This window comes from Thermoascus crustaceus, assembly GCF_041956765.1.
Source record: "Thermoascus crustaceus strain CBS 181.67 unplaced genomic scaffold VTN00scaffold_6, whole genome shotgun sequence".
Taxonomy (NCBI): Eukaryota; Fungi; Ascomycota; class Eurotiomycetes; order Eurotiales; family Thermoascaceae; genus Thermoascus; species Thermoascus crustaceus.
Genome location: NW_027192532.1, coordinates 436122 through 451853, shown reverse-complemented (window position 1 = coordinate 451853; position 15732 = coordinate 436122). Strand labels below are relative to the sequence as shown.

General features: G+C 51.1%; 6 protein-coding genes across 6 annotated transcripts; 3 read left to right on the top strand and 3 right to left on the bottom strand.

The window, feature by feature from the left end:
* Positions 1-374: 374 nt before the first annotated feature.
* Positions 375-2496, bottom strand: VTN00DRAFT_8528 (uncharacterized protein; the record flags this gene model as incomplete). The annotated part of the gene is made up of 7 exons (XM_069435392.1): positions 375-445; positions 533-697; positions 759-1167; positions 1222-1746; positions 1800-2189; positions 2246-2373; positions 2451-2496. The coding sequence occupies 7 exons, from the start codon at positions 2494-2496 to the stop codon at positions 375-377; spliced, it is 1734 nt and encodes a 577-aa protein (XP_069285343.1).
* Positions 2497-3992: 1496 nt separating this feature from the next.
* VTN00DRAFT_8527 (uncharacterized protein) lies at positions 3993-4779 on the top strand (the record flags this gene model as incomplete). Its single annotated transcript, XM_069435391.1, has 3 exons — positions 3993-4079; positions 4176-4308; positions 4436-4779. The coding sequence occupies 3 exons, from the start codon at positions 3993-3995 to the stop codon at positions 4777-4779; spliced, it is 564 nt and encodes a 187-aa protein (XP_069285342.1).
* Positions 4780-5192: 413 nt separating this feature from the next.
* On the bottom strand, positions 5193-6157 carry VTN00DRAFT_8526 (uncharacterized protein; the record flags this gene model as incomplete). The annotated part of the gene is made up of 3 exons (XM_069435390.1): positions 5193-5270; positions 5436-5927; positions 6020-6157. The coding sequence occupies 3 exons, from the start codon at positions 6155-6157 to the stop codon at positions 5193-5195; spliced, it is 708 nt and encodes a 235-aa protein (XP_069285341.1).
* Positions 6158-6546: 389 nt separating this feature from the next.
* VTN00DRAFT_8525 (uncharacterized protein) lies at positions 6547-8035 on the top strand (the record flags this gene model as incomplete). Its single annotated transcript, XM_069435389.1, has 5 exons — positions 6547-7140; positions 7195-7240; positions 7307-7668; positions 7721-7829; positions 7878-8035. The coding sequence occupies 5 exons, from the start codon at positions 6547-6549 to the stop codon at positions 8033-8035; spliced, it is 1269 nt and encodes a 422-aa protein (XP_069285340.1).
* A 1490-nt stretch (positions 8036-9525) lies between these two features.
* VTN00DRAFT_8524 (uncharacterized protein) lies at positions 9526-12619 on the top strand (the record flags this gene model as incomplete). The annotated part of the gene is made up of 6 exons (XM_069435388.1): positions 9526-9579; positions 9777-9805; positions 9881-9998; positions 10058-10205; positions 10270-11166; positions 11220-12619. 6 exons carry the CDS (start codon positions 9526-9528, stop codon positions 12617-12619), a joined length of 2646 nt encoding a protein of 881 aa, XP_069285339.1.
* A 959-nt stretch (positions 12620-13578) lies between these two features.
* VTN00DRAFT_8523 (uncharacterized protein) lies at positions 13579-14410 on the bottom strand (the record flags this gene model as incomplete). Its single annotated transcript, XM_069435387.1, has 2 exons — positions 13579-14220; positions 14318-14410. 2 exons carry the CDS (start codon positions 14408-14410, stop codon positions 13579-13581), a joined length of 735 nt encoding a protein of 244 aa, XP_069285338.1.
* Between the last annotated feature and the right edge of the window lie 1322 nt (positions 14411-15732).

The window sequence follows — 15732 nt, the reverse complement described above, 5'->3', positions numbered from 1 at the left end:
AGATAAGTACAGTTCTGTACATATACCTGAGCGTCAAAGAGACATTAATTGGCTCGAATAAGGTGTGGTCTGGTCTTTCCTCTAGCTGCGCACCCACCTACTAGGTAATGTCAACCCAACCCAGCCCGGAGTAGAGTGAGTGGAGTACCGTGAGATGCGCTCTACCAGCCTACTCGAACAGGCGTTCTATACTATATACATAACTGCACTGTACAAGAAAATATGGCGTGTCAAATCGGGTATCGATTTTCAGTTAGAGTACAAAGGTAGAGAGAGAGAGAGACGAAAATACAAAGAATTAGATGTATGTCAATATCTATATCCATTGACTCATGAACGTCTCCGAGACAATAACCGAAAAGGTTTATTACAGATTACCACAGATGCAAAAGTTTCAGAATGTCATTCCGCGCAAAGAACGAGCGGTTCCGTTTCCCGAAGATATCTGCCAGCAAAGTTAGCAGCATATCACGATAACATGCCAAGGGACGTAGATTAGAAGAAAGGGAAAAAGGGGGAAAAGAGTCCCTACACATTGGAACACCCAAAGCGCAAATGCCCATTTGGATACTGGCTATTGCAATGAACGCAGGCTTGATACCCTTGATGATCCAGTCATAGGCGTAAAACGTCAGGACAAAGCTGAATACGTTCTTGAAAATAAGCATGCATGTAAACGCTTCGATCGCGATTTGTCCTAACCCAGGCTGTTAGCAAATTGATCTCTCTCCCGACTGAAGATTACTAGGGAAACTTACGATGCGCGTCGACGATGTACAGAGCGCTAGCAACCGCGCCCATGACCATTCCCATAATGACAAACGTGAAAAACACGTCTGGAATCAGCCAGCCATATCTTGCGACGTTGTCTGAAGTGATGCCGAATCCGTAGAGCCCAATGCCGCTGAATATGAGCTGAAATACAACAAGGAGTATGCGAAATTCAGGCTCATATTTGCCCTTGTTCAGCTTTATCATAATCTTGTTTATCGAATCGGAGAGTGTACCCGAGAGTACCAGACCCAGGACGGACCCGATGAAAGCACCCGTATAGAGGTACCCCGTTTTGACTTCATCGAAAAACAGCGGCGGGCTCATGAAGACAGCTGCAATAATGACTCCTATGAAAACGGTCCAGCCAATCAGGGCACCTTGAATGAGACATGCCTAGGTACGCTCGTTAATCGCCCGTACTACACGCCTGCGCGCTGGGAGACTTACCCATAGAATTCCCGGGTGCAGAAAGAGAGGAAATGGCCGCAGAAGAAGTTTAAAGAAATTTTCATCTGTCTTACGCCCGTTGAACAACTTCAGACTCTGTACGAATGACGCTTTTGCCGGTACGGCAGCCCGAGGAACCTCCCCGTCACGCGGTGCAGGCATCCCTTTCTCATCCAGGGCTGACGACACCGCTTCTTCATCAGTCCTCGAGGCTCCTTTTTCCTTTACTGAATCGCCAAGTTGTTTCTGAGATTCTGACATGTTGCCGCCAGCGTGAGGGCTATGGCGACGTTGACTCCGGTCCGAATCGCCTTCAAAGTCGGTATTTAGGTGATTCGCCCGCCGAAATGCCGTCTCCGGAACAAAGAATAACATCAGAGGTAAGGTAGCTGCTGTGAAAATGGCAACGAAATAGAACGTCCACTGCCAGCCCATAGTATGTGAAATTTTGCCAGCGACGACAGGGGTGAGAAAGGCGCCGCCAAAGAGAGCAACGTTAGAGAGAGCCATTCGTTTCCCTCGTTCCTGTTCCTTGTGTTTAGCATTCGCCCCGGACGTACTCGGGCATACAAACATACATGGACATAGTACAGATCGCCGACGCTAGCATTCACAAGAGCCTCGAATGGTGCCAGGGCGACTCCTTGGAATATGCGAGCCCATAGAAGACTGTGATAGTTTTTGTGGCTTCCTCCTGCCCACGCGCAACTGACGATCATCAAGAGGTTCCCCAGCAGGTACAAATGCCGTTTGCCCCATACTCGAGCCGTAGGAACGAACAGGACTCCAGCAATGGCTACACCGCACAGGTGATATCCGGTTAGAAGTGCTATCCGGGTGAAGGTTGTCTCGAAGTAATATGAGACCGACAAGGTATTCGCTGCCATTATGGAGCTCATTGTGGTGCAGAGCACCGAAACAAAGGACAAGATTGCAAGGATGACATCGCGCTTCCATAACGGCCAATTCTACCGCAGACTGTCAGAGAAGCTCCCAATTTCCCATGCATCTAGAAATTCCATACCAATGGATCGTTTGGGTCGTCACTTGGTTGCGGAACGAGAATGATGCGACCCGAACGGTCATACTTAATGGACGGGTCGACAGGGACATTGTCGGTCGAGTCCCGATCATCGAGGATATATGAAGTACCTGTTTATCGTCAATTAGCGATAAACTCACTCACACAGCGTCAGTTGCAGGGCAGAGTAAAGAAAAAAAAATCTCACCAGGAACGTGCTCGAGCTTCGTATCCTCCAGTATGCCGAGCCCCATCTCTGCAATTGTCACTTCGTGAGACGGAAGAACAACGAAAAGGCCATCGAATGCTTCTCCAGACAACGTTCAAGGTACAGCTGTCGACTACGCGGCTATGCACGGCTGATAACCATACAGATAGGCGTCTTCATGGCTCAGATTATTTTTGAGCGGGATGAAGCCAAATCACTTCGAGCTGCGGGGTCTCACGCCACCTGGTACTCATAGTAAGGGCCCCCGGCCAGGACGGAATGTTACAGTCCAATAACAGTGTGCACCCTGAGGAGCGCCAAATGCCGCTGGCGGTGTGCTGGGGGACGGATCTGCAAGCATGATCCATATTCGAATGGATACCATCTCCAATGCAGATCCGAGACTGACGCCTGTGCGGAGAGGAAGTTGCATCGAGATTCTCGATCATCCGCAGGCCACTCTAACACGTTACACTCCAATAGTCTTAGCTAGTGAGTCCATTCTGGTTGCCGATTTGCCGTCTGCGAGGACAGGCTAAATAATGTTCGGTGTCAACCATCGAACTTTAACCGGCCATGACAGATGATATTCCGTATTTCCAGTCAGGCAGGATGTTCCTTTCCGCCAAGGTTCGAGCGGGTCGAAGACAATGAGAAGTATCTTGGACTGAGAATTTGAACATCTGCTGGCTACAGCACCGCTGGTGCGAGCAAACAGAGAAGCAAGGGCACTTTATCGAACTGACCGACAAACCAGCAGAGTCAGAGGCAGACACGGCAGACGATGGACATGTGTCTGCTGTGGAAGGGCCTCAGCTGAAGCAGCACCGGATTGGCAACGATCAACAAACCTGAGAGATCAGGTGGGTACAGACCCGCCCGCGATCTGCCTAGGTAAAGTTGTTGGGTCCCGAGCAGAAAATTGGAGCAGCCCGGTGGACAAGATCAATTAATCTGAACAGGAATTTTCAGAGCGTATATACAGGACGCAAGACTCGAACAACGATATACCTCATACAGCCTTGGGAGGCCATAGCATATCCGTCCCGTCCTCCCGCGGGAAAATAGCGCAGGATGCAGGGACAGACAGGTTAGCTTGGGAGCTAAGAGGCGCAAGGCGATGTGGGGAACCGCAGTCCATCTCAGTAGGAAAGCCATGAACTATTAGATGATGGACAGCCACGGAACCTGCATGAGAAAGCTCACATCGAAGCTGGCTTTGGATCGGGACACATCGATGGCTGCCATGGTCGCCGACTGGATTGATCATCCCAAGGCAGCCAGTAGCAGCACAGTCCTTCTGGTAAACAGAGTGGCCGAGGCCGGGAACAGACAGCGAACACGAGTACGGCAGAAGTACGACGGTCCTGTCTGAGCGTTCATCCTCGTCTCTTCCCCTGGGCCGTTTATTTATTTCCCTGCTTCACCCGTCCTGGTCTGTCATACGCCGCATTCTCAATCCAGAAGCTTCCCCTGTCTTAGCATAATCCACGAAGTCCACCTCTGTTAATTCCATCTCCATCTCACCTCGACTTTTCCAAGATGAAGCTGTCTACCGTCGCCCTTGCCCTCTCGGCTCTCGTGGCCACTGTCTCTGCGCAGGGTCTCAACGACATTCCACCATGTGCTGTACGTCTTACCCCTGCACCCTTAGACTGCTAAACCCAACGCGCGGCTGGATTCCTGAGGCAAAGCGACCTTGCTAACCATAGCTTAACCATACAGCGAAACTGCGCAACCAAGTCGCTCCCGTCTAACTGCAACCCGATTGACGCAAAGTGCATCTGCAGTGACAAGTCCTTCATCCAGGGCATCACTTGCTGTGTTGCAGACTCGTGCTCGGAGAAGGAGCAAGAAGGTACGGTCTCTTCATGTTTCGAGAACCTGCTCGTGCGACTCACAGCACGCCTTATGTTTTCGTCGTTGCCACCCATTCCCTGTGATCATGGTATATAGCAGCCCCGCTAACTTCTATCTCGATGTAGCGACCGTCAAGGCCGCCCAGCAGCTCTGTGGTGGAGTTGGTGTGCATGACTTGCCGCAGTCTGTCTCCTGCCCCTCCGGTTCTGCCACCGGCACTGCTACTGCTCCCACCGGCAGCACTTCCTCTGAAGGCACTTCCACGGCATCTGGAGCGGAAGCCACCGCAACTGGATCCAGCAAGACCGCTGGCTCTTCTACAGCTGCTGAAAGTGCCACCGCAACCTCTTCTGGAGCTACCTCTTCCGCCACCACTGGAGGTGCTGCACTTGTTGCGCAGACCCAGAACAGCGGCTTCATCGCTGGCGTGGGCGCCGCTGCTGCGTACATTGCTATGCGCGTCCTGTAAAACGATCCCAAGAGTACCCGATGGTTTCTCAAGACTCGTCTGAAGATCGTTGCACGTCGTAATAGCGAAGGATGACCTATGAGCTGGAACCTCAGTAATGAAGCATGTGTTTTGGATAGAAAGAGAGCCCTGTTGGATGGGATCGGAATCTTGATTACTGCTCTTTGGAAAATCCCAGGCTCCGACCAAAACTTCCCATTGTCCCGCTGATATTTAATTGCCCAATATCGGCGATTTTTTGTTTAATACCTCTATATATGTTAGCGTCCGTTTACTGGACTAAAATTAATGAAATGCGTTTGGCAGCACAGTCTGGATTTGCGCATATTTTCGAGACATAACTTGGTCTTGACTAGTGTCCTATTGGATAATCCATCTTGAGATACATACAGATTATATATAAAGTTAGCGCGCTAACTAACCTCTTGACCGGAAGCGGCCGCGAGGCGTGCTGCTGTTTCTTGCCGCTCTTCACGAAGCGTAATAAGAATCTGCAGCAAAGAAAACCCATGTTAGTAAAGAACGAGGATTTGAGGCCAATTGACCTCAGCAGAGTCAAGCAGAAGAAGCTCTAGCAACCTAGCTTTCGCTCCCAGCCCATAAGCTGGGAAAGCAGAAACTGCCAGAAAACAAACACCATAAAGATGGACACTCACCCAAAGCCAGAAAATCATCTCCATAAACCCATACGTAAACACCACTCTATTCTTCAACTGATCGAGCCCGGCCATGACCCCATCTCCGTAACTCGTCCCGTACGCATCTTCCGCCCGGACCCCCCACGCCCCAGGCTTGCTCTGGTAGATGAAGATGGACACGGCGAAGAACAGACAGAACCGCGACGCGGCCAGTAGCGTCCAGATCTCCGAGTAGAGGGCGGAGATGCGCGCCGTGAAGGGGTTCGCGCGCACCATGGCCGCCGCTGCTGTCGTGCTGCTGCCTCCGCCATTATCATTATTATTCGATGATGATGACGATGCTGATCGGGCTGAACTGGCGCTGGCGGCAGCAGCGTCGGCCCTGGCAAGGATCTCGTTTATCTGGGGTACTTTGGTCACGACGATCAGGTCGACGAGGGCGTCGGCGACGAGGAGGATGCCGCAAAGGGCGAAGGGGGATTGGGGACGGGCGAAGGTCGGGGAGATATCCTGTATTCTTGTCAGTCAGAGGTAAATAAAGAGTAATGTAGATTATTTTTATAAAAGCAGCAACAAGGTAAAGTAGTAAATAGAGAACATACAATCCTCATCGCCTCCCCAAGCATATAGACCAGATCCGAGTCGGTGATGACCTCAGGGGACTTAGTCAGATAAACGGCCAGCACAAACAAGAATAGCGCATGGGCCTGGATCAGAGTCTTCGAAGACAAGAGACCCATTTTTTTTTGTTTTCCTGTCCCTCCCTTTTTCAAGGCGTATGTGGAACGAATATTCGTAAATTTGTTGTCGGGAGAAGGACTCCAAAGTCTCGAAGACCTCACGCCTCGCGTGGCCTCCAGTTCCGGTACCGCGTACCCTTTTTGCTTTTCTTGCCAGACGCCACCGCCCGCGGCCCTCACCTTCCGCCTTCGAGTTTCGGAAACGACGTGGGGGTGGAACCGTGCGCCGCGTTAAATATCCGACCGAACGGGAAAGCTTGATGATGGCGAGACACCGGACCAAGAGACCGACTCCGCCGATAAGCACAGCAGTTACACAGCTGACGGATGGTCCATTTCTCGAGAATTTACATTAATTTAGGAGATACTTCATCCCTCTTTCCCTTACAATGGAAGACACGCCGACGTTCCGAAAAGACCGCCACATCAAGTACTTCTTACGCTGCCTCAAGAGCTTCCTGCCCCACCAGTACACTGCCAGCGACTCCAATCGCGTGCTGCTTGCCTTCTTCACCGTCGCGGGACTCGATGTGCTAGGGATCTTGCAGACGAATACCACTCCGGAGGAGAGGAAAGGGTACATTGACTGGCTCTATCACTGTCAGGTCCCGTCGGGGGGCTTTCGCGGCTTCACGGGGACGGATTTCGGGCTCGAAAGGCGCACGCCGGAGAATGAAGTCTGGGACCCGGCGAATGTGCCTGCCACGTTCTTTGCGCTTGCGACGCTGTTGATACTGGGCGATGATTTGTCGAGGGTGAAGAGGAAGGAGTGCCTGCGCTGGCTTCCGAGTGTGCAGCGCGAGGATGGGAGTTTCGGAGAGGTTCTCAGCGTTGATGGAAAGATTGCCGGCGGCCGCGATTTGAGATTCTGCTGCTGTGCTGCTGGTATACGCTATATACTCAGGGGACGGAGTGGGAAGGGGCTTGAGGATGTCAAGGACATAGATGTCGAGAAGTTGGTATCGTTTATCGAAGCTTGCCAGGTGAGAGTTATCAGACAGTCTTCTCCCTGTCTTTGACTGACAACTGCATTGAAGACGTATGATGGAGGCATGTCGCAGGCTTCGTTCTGCGAGGCTCATGGTATGTTTATCTCTTCATGCCTTTATTGATATGCCTGAACGCTTTGTGCTCATAAGAACATTACAGCTGGTCTGGGCTATTGTGCCATTGGCGCACTGTCCTTCCTTGGCCGGATACCGAATAGCCTAAAAGAAGTTAATATCGTCTCTCCGGGAACAAGGGAGTTTGAATCTCTAGTAAAATGGCTTGTATCAAGGCAGACGACAGAACTTGAGGAAGAGGAAGAAGAGGAGGACGGAATTGAACAAGCCGATGGAACTGAGGAAATCAAGAAAAGCCTCGAAGGACTTTCTTTAGAAGGCAAAATAACCGCCTTGTCCTATACCCCGACTCCGACGGAAGACGTACTAAGGTGGGCGGGTTTTAATGGGCGATGCAACAAGTTGGCCGATACATGTTATTGCTTTTGGGTAACCGGAACGCTTGCTGTGAGAATTTCCGACAATTTACCTTTTTCTCCTATGCTGACTTGGGCCCCAGATGATGGACAGGCTGCATCTCATAGAGCCAGAAAGCAACCGACGATATCTCATCGAGAAGACCCAACATTTGGTTGGCGGCTTTGGGAAAGGTGTCGGGGAGCCACCAGGTAAGGGGATCTCTCTTGCGCATTGGTCGAGGTCTAACCGCCTTTCAGATCTTCTACACTCCTACCTGGGACTGGTGAACCTGGCACTGCTGGGCGAGTCCGGCCTCGAGCACGTAGACCCGACACTTTGCACCAGCAAACGTACGATCCAACATCTCGAATCTCTTGCCTGGTGGCAGGATAATAATTCGAATATCACTGAGTGAGATGTACAGCGGAAGCCATGAGTTATGTGACGATCAGCGGTGGCTAGCCAAGGGCTAGTTAACATTCCTGGAATGCGCGTGATATCAGCTCATGCATGGTCATATACCCCTCGCGGAAAGCTGACCGACAGGCATCTGCGGGGTTATAGACCCTCTGCATGGTCGTAGAGCAAAAATCTCCCGGCGTCTCGTCGAGTTCATGCAACGTCGCGACTAACGCGTCCAGCCGCATTGACGCTGACATACCCTAGGATTCCATTGAGGATTCCATGGTTTCCATGGTTTGGCTGCAGTATTGTGACATTCCTGGAGCAGCGGGAAGAAATGTATCCTTGGTGGCTCATATAACAAAGCATCTCCCAGCGTCCGGGGAGACAGGTCTGACAACTATCGTTGCGCTAGAATCAAGCACCGTCCAGTTAGTAATTGAATCCTCAGGTCTCACAAACCAAAGGCGTGAGCTGCTATAGTGCACTATGTATAAATCATGACCAGCAACAAGTTCAATTGATAGCAATCACCAGTTTACCTCCCGTGGACTATATACGCCTTTAAGGAGTTCCGCCCATAGTCTTGTAGAAGCACTTCGTACAGGCATACCAAGGGTTATCGGGTTCGGTCGCTGGAATAATGATTGTGTGCAATTCTGTATGCTGTGGAGCATGTTTCCACATCCTCATTGTATCCAAGGTAAGCTGCAATTGTTCCTGATGAGCTATCCAATCGATATACATTATGGGCGGAGCGATGAGGCGCGTTGGTCCAGGCTCCTTCAGAACTAGACGTTTAGCGGAACCCTCTGGAGACAGAACCGTTGGAAAGCCAAACAGCCGCGTAAGACAGAGCGGGGACCATGGTTTAGACTCGAGCAGCTTCACAGAGGGTCAGACAGCCGCCTGTTCCTGAGTGTTTTCGCGGGTGGACCGCGGGACCAGGAGGACGGGTCGCCCAAGGCCCACGTTCGCTGTGTCTGGCCGCCGCAGGCCACCGCACCCCGTCCTCCTCCGGACCGTTGTCAGCCTCCGTGCTAACCTCCCGTCGACCAGGAAGCACTTACTGATCACTTGCATCGTTTTTCCTTCGTGTGCTGCATGCATATATGCTGTTGACATCTCGCTGTCAATCCCTCTGTTCTGCCAAGCAAGCTGGAGTGCTGTGCCCCAGTCCACTTCGGTACTTATCGACAGGGATCTCGCCGCTAATTTGAGGAAATCCATCCTCCCTGAATCGTCGACCCCTCGAAAAACTCGAAGCTCGATCGAATGTCGGTTTCTCCTTTCGACCCGCCTTCAGGGTAGCAGATGCTTGAATACTGTCGTCCACGTCTTCTTCTACTGCGTTACTCCTATCTTTCCTCCGAACCATATCGTATCAGCCCCTTTTGGATGGCTGTCGCGTCCGGTCGATAGCTCTACCATTCTCCGATAGCACCGAAAAACCACAAGGTCCGCTGGGAGTTTTATAAGACATACGGGACTTGAGCGTGACACATGCCGCCGGCCAGAACGAGAGCTGAGGTCCGATCTCAAAGAGAAAAGGAAAAGGTCAGTCGCCGCTGCATCGCAAAGGGGTTTCCGTTCCGTTGTTCGCCCTGCCCGTTGGCTTCATCTACAACCAAAGGCCATTCGTTGTCACCGTAGCTGCCTGGCTGCCTGACACCGGTCAATGCGTTCACATATCTGCTTTGGAGATGAAATGTACATACAATGGACGGTTGGCTGACTGCTTTGCATCGCAACAGCTCGCCAGCTCCTACCATGAGCTACTGGAGTAAGTCCTGCATCCACCCCTTCTCTAATAGTCGTCGCGGATAGCTACTTACGACATCTCTCTTCCCTTCTACAGAGAGTTTTCGTCGAAGGATCTCCGAAGTGTAGGGAACTACACTCTTGGACGGCTGATTGGGAAAGGGTCCTTTGGCAAGGTGTACCTCGCGACCCACAAGCTTACAAATGGCTCCAAGGTGCGACGTGGTTGGGAAGCAAGGGAAACGATGCCTCCAGACGCTCACATTTTGGATAGGTCGTGCTCAAATCTTCGAACAAAGAAGATGGCAATCTCGCGCGTGAGATTCATCACCATCGCCAGTTCCTCCATCCCCATATTGCTCGACTTTACGAGGTTATCGTAACGGAGAAATTGGTCTGGCTGGTTTTGGAATATTGTCCAGGTATGTCTATGGCTAGACACTATTTGTAGATATGCACCCCCCTGATGTGGATGCCTTTGACCAGGTGACGAATTGTACAACTACCTCCTTCGCCATGGCCCGCTTCCTGTTGAGAAGGTAAAACGGATTTTCGCGCAGCTCGTCGGAGCCGTTGCATATGTTCATAGCAAGTCCTGCGTGCATCGGGATCTGAAGCTGGAGAACATCCTTCTTGACAAGCATGAGAATGTCAAGCTCTGCGACTTTGGGTTCACTAGGGAGTATGAGGGGAAGGCAAGCTATCTTCAGACATTCTGCGGCACTATTTGCTACAGCGCCCCTGAAATGCTGAAGGGTGAAAAATACGCTGGCGAGAAGGTGGACGTCTGGAGTCTGGGCATCATCCTATACGCCCTACTGGCCGGGGAACTGCCGTTTGACGAGGATGATGATCAAGTGACAAAGACAAGGATCCTGACGGAAGAGCCCAAGTTTAATGACAAGTTCCCGGATGACGCAAAGTCACTGATCAGTTCATTGCTCTCTAAACGTCCGCTTCTGAGGCCCACCCTCGATGACATTCTGGCGCATCCGTTCCTTGCTGAACATGCACCTGAACAGCTTGCGATTTTGAAACTACCACGACCGTCCCCCTTCACGACCCCGTTGGAAAAGACAACATTGCAGCGGATGAAGAGTGCTGGCGTCAATATCGACCAGGTGATTGAGAATGTGCTAGCTCAGAAATGTGACCCTCTTGCAGGATGGTGGGCACTGCTGATCGAAAAGGAGGAGCGCAAAGAGAAAAGGAGGGAGCAGAAAAGGCGCGAAAGGGAAGCAGAGGCAAAAAGTCTGCGTCGCCGGAGTGCCGCCAGTGGCCGTTTGGAGCAGCGGTTATCTGCTGCTCTTATAGAGGTTGATGAAGAAGGGCATGCCACGTCGGCAGATCGGGTCAAAGAGCATAGACGAAGCTTGCCAAACCGTAAGTATAATGTTACCGCTGCCAGACAACCAGTATCTAACTCCATACATTAGCATACCTTGACCCGGACATCCCGGAGGTACCCAAGATCCCAGAGACCGTTCTGAGATCTCCGGAACCTGTACCACCTCCACCCATCGATAAAGATTCGATCCGCTCTATTAGCCCTTCCAGAAATCGTCCCGTTCCTCCACCCAAAGACAACCGAAGGTCGCGACCGAGCATGCTACATGTTAGCACTTCCCAGCCAGAATTGGCGCAACACCACCATGGCATATTCAGACGACGTCCTACACGTCGTCATCAACACCCGATAATCAGCCAACTGGCGTCACTCAAGCATTGGTTCGTGGAATCTGCAAAACGGGCGCGATCCCCTCATTCAAAGTCTCCTGGAAGCGGTGCGATGCCGCTCAAATTTCTCTCGGAGAAAGCCAGCCCTCCTAAGGGCCAGGAGTCGAACAAGAAGCCGATGATAACAACGCCGACGAACGCCAACTTTGACAACTCGCCAACGCCGACACAAAAGCGCGCATCCAACGCCAGCAGCCTCGCTCCAAGCAGTGCCTCGTTCCCCACACATCGTAATTCATTCCCTCGTCAGCCTCGACCTTTGAATACTAATGTTTCCCACAACCGTAATTCGTTGTCACCGTCTCCCATAACCCCGCGAGGCTCATACCGACGTTCTTCTGCTGGTCTGCGCGGCCGCAAGTCGACCTCCTCATCCATTTCGTCAATCCGCAGCATTCATCACGTTCACACGCATTCTAAGGCCTCATCCGCTTCGTCTAATAGTCTGGATACTGTGTCCACACCTACAGCATCAGCGAAGCTCTCCAAATCCCCACATTCGTCCGTTAAAGTTCTCCCTACGACGCCTAATGCCTCCGCTCGCTTCCCTAGTAATATTCGATTGGTGCGTGGTCCTTTCAACGGCTTCCGTGATCCGAACGATACGACTGCTGGAATACGTTCGGCATTCAACGAAGCGGCTCCGGCACCGTTGATATCGTCTCCTGCTTCTGGTCTTGTTTTTGCTCGACGAAAACGGACCGCGTTCAAGGGTCCTATGATCCATACAGCTAACCTTATGGCCTCTGGTGGAATAGCAACTCCTACTCTTCAACAGGGCTCTAATGGCAACGCAGCAGGGCGCCCTAGGGCCAGAAAGAGTCAAATCATTGAAGAGGAGGAGGACGCTGAGGATGACGAATACGAAGAAGTGGAAAGCCCTTCCCTGATCGAAGGGACTGGTATTGAAAGCGACATCTCACAAGAAGATAAAGGAAAGGGGCCCGAGGGTGTGGATCACAAACCCGTTCTGGCACCTGCCCCCGACCTGGGCTCGAGCCCTAGTCGCCCCCCACGGTCTTCATCCCTGCCAGAGCAGCCTGAAGAGACAGAGGAGGCTGTCACACCTAAAGCTAGGGTTTCGACGAAAGCGGACTGAAGGAACACCTCCAAGGATTCAAAGACACCAACTTGAGGAGTTTCCGTATCGTGAATAATGTGATGTCGGTTGGATAATAGATTTGCGATTACTTCGTTTTGTGCCGAAAAGTGGCTTTGCTCTTATACCCCTTCTCGCAGCTCCTTGGCATGGGTTCATTTTACTCAGATGGTTATATGGATTCCCCCCATTTGGCACAGATAATGTCTTTGATGTTGTATTCTATATCTATTTCTTTTGTTCTTGCCTTTCTGTGATAAAGCTTCCCCATCACGAGCGGCTGCGCTCACCTAATCAGCCTTTTTTGGACTTTTTTTTTCATTGTGTTTTTAAACGGCTGAGACACTCGTGTGCCACATATTTCTTTTGTTGCATCGGTAATTCTAACTTCATCGTGACCCGTGTCATCCGAACCAAGAACACTCCAAAGATCCGAGGAGCTTGACGCAGGCGGTCAAGATCTTGCTGGTAAGCATTGATCATAGACGGACGTTGTCCGTGTCAATTCATCGATTAGACTCCGGACTTGCATAGAAATGCGTCCCTTGAAGTAGTCATTCGTTTTGCGCTCTTGACACTGTAAATAATTCATCCTGCTGATTGTCACTCTTTTGTCTCGAGATCACATTCTTCTCTGTCGTTACTAGAATCTGATCTTGCGGGTTCTCTCTTCATCACATCGATATGCCTCTTCCTGGACAAGATTACCATATCCTTCATCCTAGGTTTCTCCATAGCCTGCGGACACGTCAGATCGTTCGAGGCCAGCTTTTCCAGTTAAAGTATTTACCAAAATACGATAGAACCTTGGCCAGTAAGTGTCCAGTTATATTTTAATTGAAACGCATTTCTGACATGATAGTCAACAGGCTCATGACGTGATATATTTTGAATTACCCATTATATATCTTGACCATAGCTATATCCACAGCTCATCCCAGGGACCTGTACACTTCCACCTATTTGGCATCCCGCGGACCAGGCGTATAATTATTAGAATACTCGTCTGCTTCATCATATTCACTCTCATCCAGCCTCCTCAGAAACCCCTCCTTGATCAGTTGAAGAACCTGCTTGTCCGCCAAATACTGCGTCCCCATGCCCGGCTGCTCAAACCAAGGCGCAATGGGACCCATGCCGACCTCAAACTCCTTCGACACCTCATACACATGGTAGTTGAACGGATACTGCGCCCCGGGCGCCGCATTCAGATTGCTCGGCGGCAACGCGCGCGCAATGTACGGCGCACCCAGGGGACTCAAGAACTTGCCATACTCGGACCCGAACCTGTCGAGCTTCGCGCCGACGGGCAGCCTCGCCCTGCCCATGATGGGTTGCGACTTCGTGTCCAGCGCGAAGCCGTCCTCGGGCGGGTAGACGTACTTCGCGCTGGCGTTGCCGGGAGGGGCCCATTTCTTGAGGAAATCGCCCGGGCAGAGCGAGCCGAAACGGGAGTATGTCTGCAGTTGGTTCGAGAGGGGGAATTTCGAGGGCAGCTCGACGGGGCCGAGGCGCGGGTCGCCGCAGACGTAGTAGTCGCTTTGGAAGACGGTGCCGGCGCAGAAGTCGGGGCAGTGTGAGCTCGTGAGGTTGTGGTTGCGCTGTGGTTCCTTTCGTTAGTGTCCATGTCCACTACTGTATATATTATCTCGTAGAAGGGAAAGGCGAAGGTATATATGGAGTTGATTGATTACTTACCTCTCGAATCCGCTGCGGCAGCGCAGACGCCGACAACGGGAGCAACACGCTCAGAACGAACAGGACATAACGGAGAACCGACGCAGAATGCATCTTGCCGTGGACAGACCCGGTTCAGGTTCTCGTCTTCTGAACCTGCCTGAGGTTTAGGCAGAGATAGGTATATCCCTCAGAAAACCCTGGCAGAACATAACTACCCGGGGGGTTATGTCTACACCTATATACCCCGTAAGAGACACAGCTTACATCGAACTAGCTCAACTACCTAACATAGTCCATAGTATAAACAACAAAGCCTAAATTTTGAGATCTCAGCCTCGTAGCCAAATCGACCCCACACACAGACCGCAGCAGCAGCGGCCCAACCAAGAAACTAAAGATGGAACTATTGAAGCATGTGTCAGACAGTTGTGGAATGTGGATCCTCAGTGTGGGTGTTGTACCCCGTGTTTTGGCTGTGATTATTGGACCAACTGTGCAGAATAATCACACATCACACAGCATCACCAAGTATCACTGCCAGGGAATAATAGTTCTTCTGCAGTCTGCATTGCATATGTAACGCAATTATACATTATAGGCTGTAACCTGGTTCCCTCTTCTTCGGTAATCGGTATCGATCGATCGATCGATCAGGCTCTCCATGAAGAAAAAGGACGGGAGGGATCTATCTCATTCTCCCGCGAGGGAGAGGCGTTCAATGTGGCGTGGCGTGGCATAGCGTGGCGCCTTACTGTACAGTACTAAAAAAAAAAAAACCTCTCTTTCTGTTTGTCTGTTCGTTCGGGATTCGATCTTTTCGAAATTCGGGATTCGGCGATTATGGAAGAATTGCGGGGACCGACTGCGGATCTTTCAACTTTCAAGGAATCAAAGTTCCAATCCAAGTTGTTAACGTGTGCTGGTGGGAAAGACTGCGCTAGTTTTTTTGGATGATCGGTCTCAGCTTGGCTGTTGCTTTTTTCCCCTTCCTTCACCGCTTCATGCATGCTCCACAGACTTGAGTTGTCGACAGAATACTAAGTTAGGTAGGTAGCCCATAGTTAGATGTCCAAATACAGTAAAAAGGAGCCTCCACGACTGACCGCAAGCGGTAGGGTTTGTTGATTCCAATTGCCATTTTCCAGATCCACGTGGGCGTCAGAGGACACCTAGCTAGATAGGTACCATTGCGATGCTTGCATCATCCCTCATATTCTACATATCTACCTACCTTCTACCTAGCATCGAGTACCGTACTGTACTGAGTAATGTGATATAAGGTCCTTCTACTGGCACCGCTGAAGATCAAAGTTTATAATTATTACGACGTAAGGTTCGCGCCGCGCGGGAACTTCCGCTGTACCTGATAAGTCCCCCCCCCCCCCCAAGCAAATCAAGTTCATTCAGCTCAATGCTTGCAGAGCTACATACAT